The sequence below is a fragment of the Sylvia atricapilla genome, chromosome 4 (genome assembly GCF_009819655.1).
Source record: "Sylvia atricapilla isolate bSylAtr1 chromosome 4, bSylAtr1.pri, whole genome shotgun sequence".
Lineage (NCBI taxonomy): Eukaryota > Metazoa > Chordata > Aves > Passeriformes > Sylviidae > Sylvia > Sylvia atricapilla.
This window is the reverse complement of record NC_089143.1, coordinates 60075009-60091210: the sequence shown is the minus strand read 5'-3', so window position 1 is coordinate 60091210 and position 16202 is coordinate 60075009. Positions and strand designations below refer to the sequence as shown.

At 40.7% G+C, this 16202-nt stretch overlaps 2 protein-coding genes across 4 annotated transcripts in view; one reads left to right on the top strand and one right to left on the bottom strand.

The window, feature by feature from the left end:
• The window catches only part of ARHGAP10 (Rho GTPase activating protein 10), a 138395-nt gene extending 133220 nt beyond the window's left edge, over positions 1 to 5175 (top strand). The window contains exon 23 of the mRNA XM_066318066.1: positions 4206 to 5175. Coding sequence (XP_066174163.1) covers positions 4206 to 4294 — 89 coding nt within the window. The 3' untranslated portion in view covers positions 4295 to 5175. The remainder of the gene's footprint in view (positions 1 to 4205) is intronic.
• Positions 5176 to 9319: 4144 nt separating this feature from the next.
• The window catches only part of NR3C2 (nuclear receptor subfamily 3 group C member 2), a 190176-nt gene continuing 183293 nt past the window's right edge, over positions 9320 to 16202 (bottom strand). For all 3 annotated transcript variants that reach the window (XM_066318061.1, XM_066318062.1, XM_066318060.1), the window contains one exon: positions 9320 to 13079. In XM_066318061.1, the coding sequence (XP_066174158.1) occupies positions 12924 to 13079 (156 nt within the window). In that variant the 3' untranslated portion in view covers positions 9320 to 12923. The remainder of the gene's footprint in view (positions 13080 to 16202) is intronic.

Sequence of the window (16202 nt, the reverse complement as noted above, 5' to 3'; positions counted from 1 at the left end):
CCACCAAGTATAAAAAAGAACATAAAAAGCCATATTCAGACAACCCTTGTCATCCCCATCCCTCTCTCCCACTGTAACAAAGTGCCAGCCTTAGTTAATGTTCCTAGTTTTGACTCCAAGGCACTCTCTGCCCTCTAAATCCTGGACTCTCTGTCTTTATGGTCCTGGCCAATCCAGGATTGACATCACAGAGAAGAGGTACTCCCAAAACACTGTATTGCACTGTATGTGCAAATGATTCTTTTGCTCAGCAAAAAATGGAGCTAGAGCTAATTCTTCATGCTCCTTTCATCAGTGTATTTCAGAATGGAGATATTCATGGGGAGAAGACCCCCTGACTCCTAGTCCTGTCCACAAGATAATTCTGCTTCTCACAGCATAATTAAGGGAAACACAAGTCTTGAAATTTCAAATTCCAGGCTAACCCTAAACATGATAAATATTTCTGCATTTTTGCTATCAACTCAACCCACGGGGATTGTTTCAAAAAACCCAGAGGGTTTTCTAAGAACAGAGCAGATTTGGTTGCTGTAATTGAATTTCCTGATGAAAAATTGGTCAGCATCATTGAGTTCTATGGAAGTGAGTTGTAGTGCTGCAGTGTGGTTTCAGCAGTGAGATTTCTGTTGCCCTGAGTAATCCCTCATTTATGTTGCTTTTTGAGGTTTTTAACTCCGATTGGCAGTCCATGAGAAAGGGAGGCCCTCTTGTGCCAGACACCATGCAGGTTACATCTGCTCCCAAAACAGCCAGTTTCCACAAAGATGTGGAAATCAGGGTGAATCAATGTCTGAAGTTAGTGGCACCCAGGCAATGAATTAATACTGCTGAGTCCTGCTCACATTGTGGTCGAGACCTGGGAAACCTGAGCTGCCAGAGCAGAGCAAAGTCTGCTTATAGCATTGGGTCTCTGGGAAGAGCTGCTTGTGAATTTTATGTATTTGCAGTTAGAAAATAATGTTGGCAGTATCAAAGCCATTTCCTTTGGAGAATACAGAAAAGTAAGAGGCAGTGCTGCAAATGCCAAGTTGACGTGATGGTGTTTCTTGATTAGAAGAAATCAAATCTCGCTGCAAGTTCCAAGTGTGTAGATTTTGTTAGCCCATTTGAGTTGGGATGATTGTTCCATAGCACTTGCTGTCCTACTGATGCTCAGACATCTTCCTTCTCTGCACTTTGCCTCCATGAGTGAGACTGCTGAAAAGGCCTTGCAGCAGGTACTGAGGAAGTCACTGTCCCCCTCTGAGCTCTCAACTTGGCTGCTATTTGCACTGTCCTAAGAGGTGATGGCTTTTAATGGTGGTTCTGTGCTTGGTCTTGTTGTGCAGTCTTGCTGTGCACTTGTTAAATCTCGCTGAAAATACTTCCTGTTTAGTTCTCTGCTCTGTATCTTTTATACTACAAGTAATTTCCCCTCCTCTCCCGTGCCAACATGAGCCTTAGTCCTAGAGGATGATTGCTCTAGTAATGAGTTGTAGTTTTAAGGCCAAGTGTGTAGTTTCTGCAGCAAGGTATTTTTAAATGAGCAGGCCTGAGAAAGTGCTAAGAACTGTAATTGTTGGTGACTGAGAAGAAATGACAGAAAGGGGACACTACAGAAGTCGTCTTTTTTCAGAAGTATTTTTTTCAGAAATAGGCTGTGTCCTGAGTTCAAGAAGAGCTGTGCATGATAGAGGAGTGTGGTTTGTGTGGCTAAGTGGTTTTGATTTTAAAGGAATGCATGCTGTTGTACACTGTACTTCAGAAATGGATTAGCAAAGGAAACAGGATCACTGGAGCTTAAAGCAGCTTTACTTTCGGATGGCACCTTCATGAATATCACTTGCCTACAGAAGCAGTCAGTGATGTACACAAGTATCTTACCCCTTCTTGCACAAGGTGATTGGAGTGGGGGCAGAAGCTTTCCCTGCTGTGACAGTCACCACAGCTGCTGAACATTAAAAATGACTTTTTGCTGTGTTTTTTTAAAAAAGCAAATATCTCTAGAAATGGTGGCCTTAGGGGTAATTTAGTGATAATTCCTTCTTCAGTCTTCCTAGAGTCTAGAAGAACTGTCTGCCAACAAGTGAGGCCCTGAGCTGTGTAATGCACATGAGCAACATTAAATTTCCCAAGCCCAGAGCTCAGTTGTACCAGCTAGGTCTCCTCTGGGGTGAAAATGGTGTTTGCCACTCAAAGCCAACTGCTGGGCCATGAATGTGCTGAAGTGTGCAGAGCTCACCACTATCTTATCAAAGTTGCTTAGAAAAGATTTCTTTGGAAGTCTGCTGTTGAGTGATGTGATTCAGCATAGTTTGAGCATTTCCTCCCCTGTGTAAATTTTTAGGTAAATTTTAATTTCAGTGTGATCCCCTCAAATGAGAGCTCCCCTCAGTTTGAACAGACCTTGGATTTATAGACACTCACAGGCCGGTGGTACCTACCCTCTTTCTAATGGAAATTAAGGTTAAGCACCAGATGACAGGTAGAAATTTCCTACTTCTATGTTTTCTAGTTGTTTTTCTTGCTAATCTGTCTTTTTCTTTGGAGTTTGTTTCCTGTATAATACAGGTGTGCTCCGTAGGTATGGGAGACCTCAGGGAGGGGTTTGGCTGGCTGCTGGTGCGTTTGCTGGAAATGTAGAATTAAGGCTTCTGGAGGGAGGTTTGTGGTGGTGTCAGCCAGGCAGTTTCAAATGCATGTGTACTCTGTAATTGTGGAACAGAAATGACAAAGGGAGAGGAGGGCCTCCTAATTACTAATAGTAATGTAAGTTACTGTGTGAGCGCAGATCCTAAAAGGTAATTGTCTATGCACGTTTTTCCTTGAAAATCTTTTTGTTAAACAGATTTATTACAAATATAGGCCCGGAATTTCATGCTGAATCTAAACTCTCAGTATCATTTGAAAGCAGTTTTGTTTCCTGGGTTCTTTGGTGTTATAGCTGTTGTTTATAGTGTGGTTTCTGAGCACAGCTGTCTGACAATAATAGGACACAAGGAAAACAACAGGGAAAGTACATTTTTAAGTCCTCAAATTAAGAGCCTTACAATGCTTTTGGAAGTGAGACTTAACATGTTGCTCTCTCTCAACTGTTATTTTCCTGATATGTAGAAGGCTACAAATATCACATTTCCCAATGTGTTAATGTGTTTTAAATAAAGCACTGACACGGCTGGCAGCATGTTTCAGCATTTGTCTGATGTCTTCCCTAAATACTGTCTCAGAAGCACTGTGAGGATAAATTAATACAGTAGAGAATGTCGTAGGTTGCTGAAAAGTGTGGGAATTTACAGTTACATAGGTAAATAGGTATCTGTCTTATATCCTTAAAAGACATCTCAGAGGGGAATTTGAGGACTTTTTAGTCTGTTTTCCAAAGAAAGGAGGCTCATGCTTCCTTTTTAACTTCCTGTCAAATGTGGTCAACATATATATAGAGGAAGTCAGATTTCATTAGTTCTCTTGCTCACAGAGCAACTTCTGGGGCATTGGAAGTCCAAGCTGAAGTATTTCTCATTTTATATTATGGATACTCTTGCATAAACTTTGGGATCAGCAGTGGTAAACACTCAGGATGGCACAAGGAGCTGTTCAAGCCTTTGCTTTGTGTTTTGGGAATTGAGCTACACATTTGAATTTCAGAGAGAGAATTTAATCAGAAGAATGGTTCAGATTCTGTCCACTGGTCACTTCTAATAGCAGCTCTATTCTGAAGAGATGATACTTGGAGTGACATGTGGCTCATTTCTCTTCTCCCTGTAATCCTTTCCATGCTTACTTTTCATGCCAAGTAAGGTCCTATGCTGCGCTTCTGTGGCTCTGAGCTTCCGAATTCACCACTTCTGCTCAAGACAGGTTTTTGCTCTTGTTTCACCCCACCTACTGAAAGTGTTTTCCACTGTTTGATAGGAATTCTGACTTTTCTCCTAAGGCACAGATTTTTTCTATTTTATAAATCTGTCCTAAGCTCCATTAACCATTTCCCTAATGAAGTCTCCTGCACCTAAAAGCTATTTCACCATGTAGGTTTTGCAGAAGTATATTATGAAGTATTGAAGTCAAGTTAATAATCCTCTTTATCTTTCCTAGCCAGATTCTTAAACTGGTCCTTGCAGATGATGGCAAGTTTTTATGGATGCCTGGTGTCGTGGAGCTAAAGCTGAAAAGTACTAATTCAAACATAAAAAAAAGATGCAGTAATTTTCTCTCCTTTTCTTTTGCAGTGCAATTTTCCAGAGAGCCAGGATGGCTAGAAGGCACATTAAATGGCAAGAGAGGACTTATTCCACAAAATTATGTTCAGTTTTTATAGCTTCGTGCATTGAACGCCAAGAAGGTGTACATGGTATCCATGGATTTTTGTTCTAGTCACTTGTCTCTACTTTTGTGACTGCTTTTAATCAATGAAGAGCTGGACTATGGATTGAAGATCTTAAACTGTATAAAGACATTAAGTGTTGCCAAATATTAATTACAAAAAAAAAAAAAAAAAAAGATTCTTTGAGGGTTGGAATGGGGGGGGGCAAGAAAGAGGGATGGAAGGATAGGTAATTTTTTAATAGGGTGCTTGTTTTTCAGTTGTAAAAAGCAGTAGTAGTATGTTTGTTTGCAAGACAAATAGCTTTTGAAGTCAAGTACTTGGTTGATCTGTGACTCAACTTAGTGTCCTGGAGATCATGCTTTGATAACCAGCATTTTTAACAGAATGAGAGGGTGGTGAGGCCCTGGCACAGCCTGCCCCGAGCTGCTGTGGCTGCCCCATCCCTGGAAGTGTTCAAGGACAGGTTGGATGGGGCTCTGAGCAACCCGCTCTAGTGGAAGGTGTCCCTGCCCATGGCAGGGGATTGGAACTAAATGGTCTTCAAGGTCCCTCCCTGCCCCAACCGTTCTATGATTCTATGATCATTTTAGGTTTGGAAGATACTGATGGATAAGAAAAGCTATCATGCTGACAAATTATATTTCAGAGTGGAATAGCCAGTGCAGAACAGACATCAGTAAGTAAAAATAATAGTTATCAAGACATGACATTTTTCAAATGTCTTCAAAGAGCACATTCGTTTATGTTGCGTGTATGATTTCATTTATCTTATAAAGATAAGACACATGAACTTTTATTACAGGCTCCTATATGTCATGGTTTCTTTGCTACTCAAAAATATCACAGTAAATGAAATAAAATGTTATTTGTTATTTGACTTGTCATTCCTATGTTGCAGAGTATTTTGCTCTGGTTCTGGAAGTTGTGGCATGAAATAGTTATTGGCAGCTCTGTGCAGTCAGCCTCCTTTTGGAGTCAGGTTCCAAAAATGATGGGGAGCTTTCCTCACACAAAATAGGCAACTCTGGAAGTTCAAGACAAAAGGGAAAAAGAATCTCTGGCAGTGATGCTTTTATCTGTTGTCTGTTTCAGCTGCTTGTTCACCTTGCCTGTCTTCCTTCCCTCTAATTGTCAACTGCAAGGTGTTATTGATGCCTCAAAATTTATAGAACTTTGAAAAAGTTACATGCAGTTTATCACTAATTTTTCTATTTTTCTCTCCTTCAAGTAAGAGAGTGGAGAGGATGCATGAAAGTGTGACAGGATGACATGCTAATACAGGCTCACTTATTTGTTAAATTGGACCCCGTGGATTTAGAGTCATTTACTGCAGCTCTACTTAGCGTGCAAGTTTTCCTAACAAATGAGATTAGTAAACCAGTTAATGGTTAGCACTGCCTTGGGGTTGGGATGGCTTTTTTCCCTCCTGAGGATTTAACTCCATGCCATTAATTTGTTCCTTTGCCCGGACTGCACAGACCACTGGAGTATGCACAGATCATTTCCAGATGGAGCAATGGTGAGCCAAGCCAGTACAGCTCTCCAGCACTCCCCCTCATTGCTTGGAGGAGCTTCATTTGGTGAATTCTCCTGGAGCTGGAGCAGTGACTCCCTGCCACAAAGCTTTGAGGCAGTTCTTGTCTTGGCTAAGCGACCCACCCAAGCCCTGGAAATGGCTTCTGATTGATTTGCTCCTTGATTCAGTGTTAAGGAAATAACTGCACCAGTACTTGCAGCTACAGCGTGTAAGGTTACCTTGCTCACATTTGTTCACGTGGCAAAGCTCTGTTCTGGCCGGGTCTCATGTTGCCTGGGCCCCACAGCTCTATCAACTCATCTGTGGCCTTAAAGATTCATTCTGGAGGCAGGATGGTATTTGTGTGCCAAACGCAGTTTTCATGGCTACCAGTTGGTAGAAAATGTTGAAAGAAGAGGGAGAATATAAATCTTTGGTATTAGCCTTGCAGGTGTGGCAGCTAGGTATGCTGGCTTGTCAGATGGTGAAGCTCTGATAACTGGAAGCTTACAAGCTTTGGAAGTTGCTTCCGTTTGTTTTGTTGTTGTTTTAAACCTGCAGTGCATGTTTGATCTTGTTCTGGCTGCTGTCCTCTAAAATTCTCAATGTGCTTCTCAGATCTAGCTCTGTGTGGTGGGGCTTCTTTTCCTTATAACTGAGGTGGTTTAAAAAGGCAGATACACAGAGAAGGAATAATAGTCTTAGTGTCTCTTCCATCCAGTCCTGTGAGCCTGTTTCACCTTTAGGTGAGATGTTTTGAGACTCCTGTTACTGCTGGAGCTACGCAGAACCCAAACAAGAAGAAAACTTTTCTACTGAGGAGTGATGCACTGAAGAGAGGTAACACTAATCCAAACTTTCTCACGTCCCAGCCGTTGTCTGAAGGCAGTGGTGTGAGCTGAGCCAGATCAGATCTGGCTCTCAGGCTAACCACACTGCCTCTGAGGAATTCACTTGTGGGAACTGCTACCCACCAGATGGGTTTCCACATCAGCCCAGTTACACCAATGCCAAGTACAGACTTGCACAGCCCAGTAGCCACAGCACAGCTCGTTCTTCATCCTCGCTGCTGAGCAGAGCTGTAAATGATGCCCTCAGTGCTTGGAAGTGGAGATTGAAAGATGCTAAAATTGAAAAAAAAAACATACAAAGAAAGTCAGGCTTTTGAGATTGCTTGCTTTCCTGAAGGTTGCCTTTAGGGCATGCCTCTTGTCTGTCTTATCCATGGCTTGGTAGATTTTGGAGGAGTGCAGTAATGTGCTGTTGAGACAGGTAGGACAGGGAGTCCATTCTGGAGAAAGCTGGTTGCAGGATCCTTCTCTTGGCCTGGCAGCAGGAGTGGTCATTCTCCACGGGTGTGGCCTCTGTCCTTCCATGGAACTGCTCTCCTGTCATGGCATGGGCACAGAGGAATTTATCCTTGCGTTGGGTTCCCTCCCCTTGCTCTGTGCTGGTTACTGTGGGCACGGCCACGGACTTGTCTCATTTCAAAAGCTGAGGCTGCTGGTAGTGAATGCATGACATGGGCGGAAAACTAGAGTGTGAATTAGGAATAAAACCCCAAATGTGCTTTTTATGCAAAACGGTGTTGGCCTTGCCATCACTGTGGGGCCAGAGATGGAATCCCTCAACCTGGGGATTAAGGTTGAATGTGTTTGCTGAATAATGAACGGCCAAGCTGAGACTCCTGCCTGGCTGGGCTCAGCAGAAATTTATAGCCTGTTAGTCACTGGCCAGGGTGCAGAACCTTGGCCAGCAGCACTTCCACTCTGCTGGCTGAAAAGCCCTGGGGTTTTCAGGCTGCTGAAGGCTGTTAAGTGTTGTCCCAGCTGATCTTCATGGCAGGTTTCCTTCTGATGCCGTCGTCTTTTATGAAGAGTGAAAGAAAAATCTCATTAGCTGATTTGTCGGTCCTGTAATGAAAATTCATGTTCCTGCCACACTGCTTGCAGCTTTTGCTACCGAAGCCCCTGTAATTGTGTCACAGAAGAGACTTGGGCAGAAACTTGCCTTCTTTAATGCTGTTCCTTGTTCTCTTAACCCATTTCACAATTCTTACCTGGTTTGCAGTTTAAGGAGAGAAGTTGCTGACAGAGGGCCTGTGTAGGCTGTAAATGCACCAGTGCTAAACTGGGTTTCACTAAAAGTCTTCACTGGAGTTTCACCTCTTCAGCTGAATGTGCCTTGGACATTGTTTTCTACATCAGAGTCCAACAGTCTGCCCTCATCTGTCCTTGCAGTAGCCACAGGTAAGTGCCAAATAAACTTCAACCTGTCAACATCTACAGTTGAAGTAAGTACTCAAAAACCTTATGGCAGAGCATGGTTTACCAAGCAAAATCTGTGACAGGAAAGGGCATTTTTTTCACTCCTTTCTTAGTAATATTGTATTTCTCATGAACTCCCAGACTCTGCAGATACCTGAGTGCCCCAGCTTGAGGTCAGGTTACAAGCTTCATTATGGTTTTAAGTAGCGATAGCATTGTCTTATTTCTAGAACAGCATATGACGGATGCATCTGCTTGTAAACATATGGGAAATTTTTCTTAACACTGCTGATCCCCTACTATTCTTTACTTCTGATAATTCAGCAAAGAGAAAGCAGGTGCAAGGATTTTTTGGCAGCAAAGAAGTTTATGCAACTTGTTATGAAAAGACCAAAATGCACAGACCAGGCTTTGTGCAGAACTTGGTGGTGAATTGGTGAGAGAGTGCCCAGAACAAACCAAGATAGTTAGAAGGGGAAATAAAATTCCTGCTATCTTACTGTAATTACAACTGGAAAAGGTCTGACCCTGAGAGGGGAGGGTCAGTGAGGAGACCTTGTGTATACAAAACAGAATTTCTCTCAGGGCAAGAGGGATTCACTAACTTTGGTCAATGGGAAGAGCAGCAGGAGGTTAACAGAAACTGGAGCCCAGACTGGTCTTGCTACTGAAGGTTTGTTTCTTCCAGTAGGATGTAGCTTGTGCCCAGAACAGTGTCAGCACATTGTTTGTCAAGGACAGGGCCCCAGGTGAAATGGAGCACATCCCTCAGTGTTGGACATTCCCTCTCTTGCTGCCCGAGGAGCTGCTCCCCGGCGGAGCCAGCGCAGGTGCGGCAACACACCGAGGTGACAGAGACTGCTGGAACCAACACTCCAGCTGCCCGAAGAAAGATGTTGGAGTGCATTTTAAGTTACTTTCTGTTGAAGTGTTCATGTCCAGGTTAAATGGGGCTCTGAGCACCTGGTCTAGTGGAAGGTGTCCCTGCCCATGGCTGGAGGTTGGAACTGGATGGCGTTTAAGGTCCCTTCCAACCCCAGCCCACTCTTCTGGTTCTGTATTGTCCCTACATGAGCAGAAGGCTTGTCTCTAAGGATATCACTGCACCAGCAGCGAGCTGAGATTAAAATGCAAGAAATACTTGCAATCAAACCAGTTTAATTCATGTATATTTGTACAATTTGTATAAAAAAAAGAAAAAAAAAGAAAAATAGGTACTTGCAGACATTAACATAAAGACCAAACAATATTTTCTATTTATTTAAAAAGCTTTAAACATACAGAAGCAAACCCCTAATTATAAATGCATCATTATGCATAGATTTTACTGTTTACACCATACTGCTGGCTGCTTTTATTTTTCATCCAGGAATCTATTTAAACTCCAAGAATTCTTAAACATTCCTCTGAGCTTCCTGGCCTCAGAACTGCTGTCTATCTTATCAAGTCATTGACCTCCAGCTGAAAACATTGCTCTAAAAAAAGTCAAATCTTTAATAAACAATTAAAAGTGCATTAACTGTAGAATTTTTTAATTTCATAAATGTTTAAACAAGTCAGTGAAAAACACCACCCTGTGAATTAGCTTTTTGCATTATTGATTGTAAAGTATCTTTTTTAATAAGATTTTGATATTGCAAACTTTAGTCTTTTCTATTTTACTCTGTGCAACTGCTCAGTCGCACGATGTGTAGTATTCCTGAAATACCCACTGCAGTACATTACACTATTTTACATTTTAACTGTGTATACAATGCTCTTGCTGCATATCCCTGTTCCTTCTTACAACAAAATAATTTAGCTCAATTGAACAAAAACCCACTTTCTAAAAGCTGTTATAGTTTGTCTTGTATTTTGCAGGAGACAAATGCCTATTTCACTCTAAACAAATTCAAAAGAACGTAATGAACTTCCCGGTAGCTAAAAAGTAGGGTTGGGTTTTGTGGTTTCTTTTTCTTTTTTCTGTACACAGGTTTAGATAAAAAAAGTGATGGCTATTCTGCTTAAGTGTCCTTGGTAAGAGAATACTGCCTCTCACAACATCTATATCCAATTGTATCTATTACTTCAATGATGTCTAGCAAAAAAAAATAATAATCAATGAATGGTTTCATAAACAACAGGTGATTAAAGTAAAGGATTTATTATAATCTGCTTACAGTTGTTTGCAAAGACAGACATACGTTTTGCATAAAGATATAAATTGCTTTTTAAAACTAATTTAGTGTGTTTAATTATATGAAGTTTCTGTGAATTATGAATTGTACCAAACCAAGATTAAAAGTAATAAGGTACAAAAATAGGAGCAAACAGACAACAATTTGGACTGGGACAGGCATTTAACAGTGAAGTGTAGAATATGGCTTTGCTATTTTAGTCAAGCAAAGTTACTCTGAGACAGAAAAGGAGGCAGTAACTTTGTTAATATAAAAAGCTGCTGCAGACTGTATTCACCCAGAACCTGGCTTTGAAATCTTCTATTTTAGACTTTAAAAAAAAAAGTAAATTAAAAGATGGATGTATGACTGTGTCTTTACTGTAAACAACCAGTCTGCATGCTGTATATCTCACGTTGGAAGTTTGGCTTTCATATTGCTGTGCAGGTCAGTATTTAAAGATCTGCCTATGAATTAGACTTCCAAAATGCAAATAATATATGTATGTATATATTTATATATAAAAAACCTCTCTGAATACAGTCTTTACAGATTACCCATTGCATAAGGCAGGTGTCATTTAAAAAGACAAGTAGCGCTGACTGTCTTCTGTGCACCACAGTGCACCTCCAAATTTGGGTTCAGAAAGGGTGTAGAATTTTTAATTCAACCACCATTGACAAGAAATGCTACATTCTGACCGGCCAAGGGACACACTAAGCTCAAAAATACCAGTGGCACCCAGAGAGAACACTACAGATTAGGACTCTGAAAAACTATTCTATTTAAACATGAGCATATGGTAGCAACAGTTGAGCCTCAGAAAAGTTCACCTGTCCTCTATTCTACTCCAAAATCTTGTAGTTGCTTATAAATTGTGAAATAGTGAAAATCACCTCAAAAATTCTTTTCTTTGCAGTCTTAATCTAGAGAAAACATTTTTGAGACAAAATCAGACCAACTGAGTTGAACTTGTAGTGTGAACATTTGTCATCTTAGATGTATCCCGATTATTACAAAAATGCTTACAAAATTACAGATGCTTTTAGTTTATCACTAAAAATTCTACTCAGCTTATCTGCCCTTATCATCCCTCACCATCCTTCTCACCAGTACAAATCTCCTTGATATACTTACTGTAATGATCTGCATGTTCCCTTCAGCATAACCAGAAATCGCTCTTCCCCATCTGAAATAATAATCTGACCTTTAAAGATGTTTCATAGATCCAGTATTCAAAGGAAAAAAAAAAACCAAAAAAAAAAAACAACAACAAAACAAAAAAAACCCAAAACCAAACAATCTGGGAAACCTTAGTAAAAAAAGAAAAATCATTCAACATGTTGCTCACCCTCGTTCCCCTGAGAGAGAAAGGGAATAGAGGGCAAGAACTCACTAGATCATTAAGCTGGCAAAAGCTTTGGAGAGAGACCATAATTTGTCTTGTTAAATGAAACCTTGGTAAAGTGGCAAACACGAGAATGTGTAGTTTCCTACAGATATATGAAGCAGGAGTTCTAAGATGTGCTCAAGTCACATACGCTTGCAAGAGAGACAAAAGGGAAGGAAAAGAGAGAGAGAAATAGAAAGGCTTAAAACACAACGGAAAAGGTTAAGCGTGGTTATTTACAACAGATACTGTAGGATGGTAAATTAGATATGATGCTAAAAAAGGCACAGCTTTCCCTTTCTTAAATACACTGTAAACGGTTCATTATGCATGCAGAACATTTCACTTTACAAAAAAATTACCTTGTTTGTTTAGACAAAGATAGTACTTAAATAGTCTCCAGCAAAATAGAGTTCTTTCAAAAATACTTTCCCGTTCATCCTATTAACCATTAAAGATTTTTTGTCTCATTTACAAAAGTTCCTTACACCTTATTTCAGGTCCTTCACAATTTATACATACAGCAATGTACAGTACAGCAAAAGACTGCAAAAAATTATTTGTAAAGCCAGCACAATAGATACTATAAATTGATACCAGGGCATTTGTTTTTCACATCTTATCCTTTTGAATTAAATAGTAAATGGACACTTAACACAGTGTATATCAGCTATGATGGGATAACATGGGATAACAAATGCCACAGGTGGGGATAACAGTATTCCACACCAAATGTTCTGTTATTACTTTACACGTTAGGGTTTGTGTGTGTGTATATATATATGTGTGTATATATATAGTTTTTGTTTGTATTTTTTTTTTTGGTTTTTTTTTTGTTTTTTTTTAAATACAAGAAAAGAATATTAATGCCCCATATTGACTTTACGTTTTATGTGCAAACCAAGGGTAAGCTTTAAAAAGTTCTCATTAGTTCTCGAACCCTTTTAAAACAAGCAAACAATACCAGAAACTACATGGCATATTTAAAACTCCATCTGTTAAAATATCAAAATCAAAGAGTTATTGACTAGATATGGCTTTTCATCCAGAGGAACAGGAACATTTTCTAAGTGTTTTAGGGTTATGGGGTAATTTCCAAACATCTAGGTCTTGCCAAATCCAAGTCAACTGCTTTCCATTCCCCCAAACCCTTCATATGATTTTAGACTATTCAGAGACTGCTGAACAAGTGTAAAGAGCATGTTTAAAATATGGTTTCTTGGGTCCTTCATGGGTGTGGAATAACACAGGGAAACTTAAGGCAAAGTTCTTCCATTTAAGACATTTTCTATCACTTCCTGTGAAAGTACAGGGGCTTGGCATTCCCAGATTCCACCTTTGGTAGCTGGTCACTGATGATTTCCACCAGCATGGCTGGAAACTCTACTTTCAGTGCCTGAGACTCTCGGAAGGTGTAGAAGCAGAATTCCAATAAGTCACTAACAAGCTGAAATACAGAAAGAAAACACTTTTCAGGAAAAGCATCAACATTTTTGCATACGAACAACAGCTTACTGACAATTGATTATTTGCAAGAAATAACATCTTACTCTGACCTGACAGTCCATTTACAGGGGTTATAAAGCAAACAAAAGAACCCAAATGCCAAAGGGCTACTCGACTCATTAAAAATCAGCAAACTAAGGAAACCCAAGAGACCACAGATTTGATTTTTCAGCCTAGCTGCACTTTTCCTTTCACTAACAGCAACTGGCCACCACAAAAACTAGAGGTCTACTGAAATAAAGCCTTCTGCCCAGAGGAAAAAGAACAGCCATAAACTATTGTATCTCTCAGCTTCAGCTGGATACACATTCATTAAATCAGATTATTTGGTTAACTTCAGTGCATTCTCCAGGGCCCATGACCTACAACTGCCAGAGCAGCTGATGTTTGCAGCTCAACAACACAACTGCTGCGTCACACAGTGGCATTTCAGGTTTTACAGCAACACAATCTCCAGGTTTTTTGGTGGCTGTGACCTAAATGCATCTCCTAAAGCCTTACAGTATGCTGGACCCTTCCCAATCTTGTAAGAAATGTGAAGGAATGAAGCACGTCCAGGTTTCAGTGACTGTGTGAATTTCTACTGCAGTTCACGCACTGTTGTGTGATTGAAGGGAAGAGCCTCTGCTGTTTAAAAATCCAAGTGTTAAATTAATTTTGGCACCTTGTGTCCTTGCAGAGGACAGAAAACACTTCTGCTTGTGCAGTTTATCAACACAAGTTTGTCATTCCAATTCTTACCATGTAGAACTGCATGCTGCCATAAAGCCCCTGTTAGAGCAAATAAAAAGTGGACTTCTGGAAGGCAGAAGAGGAAATGAATAAAAAAATACGGGCAGCAACACTTCCATCCCCTAGCACCATACCTTATTGTTCATTTTCAAGACTTTCACAGCTGTTCTTACAAACCTCTAAGCAGTTTATGAACATCCCAGAGAAGTGCTGACATCACTCAAACACATGACTCGCTGCTATTGAGCACTACATGAGTCTGTTTGCTGGGACTTAGGTCATTCCTGATGATCTGGCATGTCATGAAGCAACGCTAATTAATTAAACAGATGCATGCTAAATAAGTAGCACAGACATAATCTGCTTTTCAAGGAAAAAAATGCTGATGTTCAAAGGTTTACTTTACCCATGAGGAGGAGGTGCATACCATGTGCCAAAAATACTCTAAACAGCACAAAACCAAAGTGAAGGAAATTGTGTCTTGGTGTGATTGCCACTCCTCCTCCCTGCCTCTGGCATCAAACACCAGCCCTAAGCAAAGTAAGCCTTGCACCCCAGCACAGCCTTGACAATGACCCTGTCACTGTGCTCCTTTTCCTAAACTTCTTTCACATCGCTGAATGTGAGAGGGGGTTGGGGTCACCTCTGTCCCACTGCCTTCTGTGCAGCTCAAGTGAATTCCTGCCTTGTCATGTCTCTGTGGAGCCTCTGGATTCACTGGAACAGGTCACAGGAAATCCTACCTAGAAACTAATTCTGACTTCTTTGCAAGCTTTTAGTAGTACCAAGTACACGTTTATGTCTGGTGAATATGCAGGTATGGGGAAATGAAAAATAACACCAATGAAGGAAGCATAATCTACCCTATTCCATAAACAAGTCAGTAGCCCAGTGGGTGAAAACCAGGATGTGATCATGGACACGATCACAGCACAGCACACTACAATCTCACCACAGAGGAGGAAAGTAAAGTTTACACAACAGTTTTAAAGAAGATCCCCAGAACCCTCCTATCATGTCATACTTGGGTTTGAAGCCCTAAGGATAATGTATTTTCTATACCTACTTAGTCTGCTAAAACTTTTGTTCCACTTTCTTAATCTGTTCCACTTTCTTAATCTATCAGCTTTATCATACTTGACAATAATCATCCACACAAAGAAAAAGGGAGGACTAGGAAGCATATGTGTCCCACGTGTGACCCCATGTGTCACCAGGACCATGGGATTGCAGTCAGCATCTTTTTAACTCCAGCCTTGAAAGCTGCATGGCTTTTTGGGACTGGGAAAGCATTAATTTAAAATAAAAAGGAACAAATGTGGCAGAATTGAAAGCCAGCTCAGAAATACGAAAATGTAAACACTGTGCTAAGGTCAGGCAGATAAAGCTGTGAAACCAAGAGCTGAGCCACAAGCAGGCTATTTTCTGCAGGTGTGTTCCCATGCATTTTCAAAAGTACCAGCCCCCTGCCAGCTCAGCAGCCTTGGCATGAGGATGCACTAAAAGGATGAAAAGCTCAGGTCCCACAGGCAATGCTGATTTTGAAATTTAAGTCCTTGCTTCTGCATCCCAAACAACATTTGTCTGATGTAGTTTTGATTTGTAACAGGTAAATAATTTAGATGGTCCTCTGCTTTGAAAGAGAAACTCCCTCTTCAGTAAGGGTTTCAAAAGGTTTGTTTTCTCTTGGAACACAGGAGCTCTGTCTTTGCAGTGACTGAGGCACCACAGGTGACAAGCAAGGTAACATGAGCTGTCAAGCAGCTCTGAACGTGCCTTATCAATTTCCTAGATCAAATATGTTCTTTAAAGCCTTGTAAAATCCCTGCTCTGAGAACTCCTGACTACACTTCAGCTGACCACTTCTATCCTCTCCTTCTGGTGGTTTATACTGGAAAAGCTGAGAGCTTTCTCAGTCCAGCAGTGTGACAGACAACTCCAATTTAACAGTGACAGTGAAAGCACTGCTGTTTGCACAAGCAGTGCACTGGTGACTAGAGACATCCTGCCTTCTACAATCTCAATTATTTCAGCTACTGAAGCACACTTCAGAAGACTTACAGCTTCGCAGTGCAGTTAAGGCCACAACTAAAACAATTCCCAATTCTCTCAGCTCTACCCTGCAGAGTGTGCTGCACTTCAAACATTTTCAAGGCTACAGCAGTCTTAGCAATTCTGATATTTTGACCTAATCAATTTTTGCATTTGTATGCTGTATTGAGCACCTCTGGGAAATAGGAGTATTAATCAAATGTAATTTTCTGTTATTAGGGTGGGGTGTCCATAAAATGGACTTTTTCACGCATACTGCTCTTCATAATTAAAAAAAAAA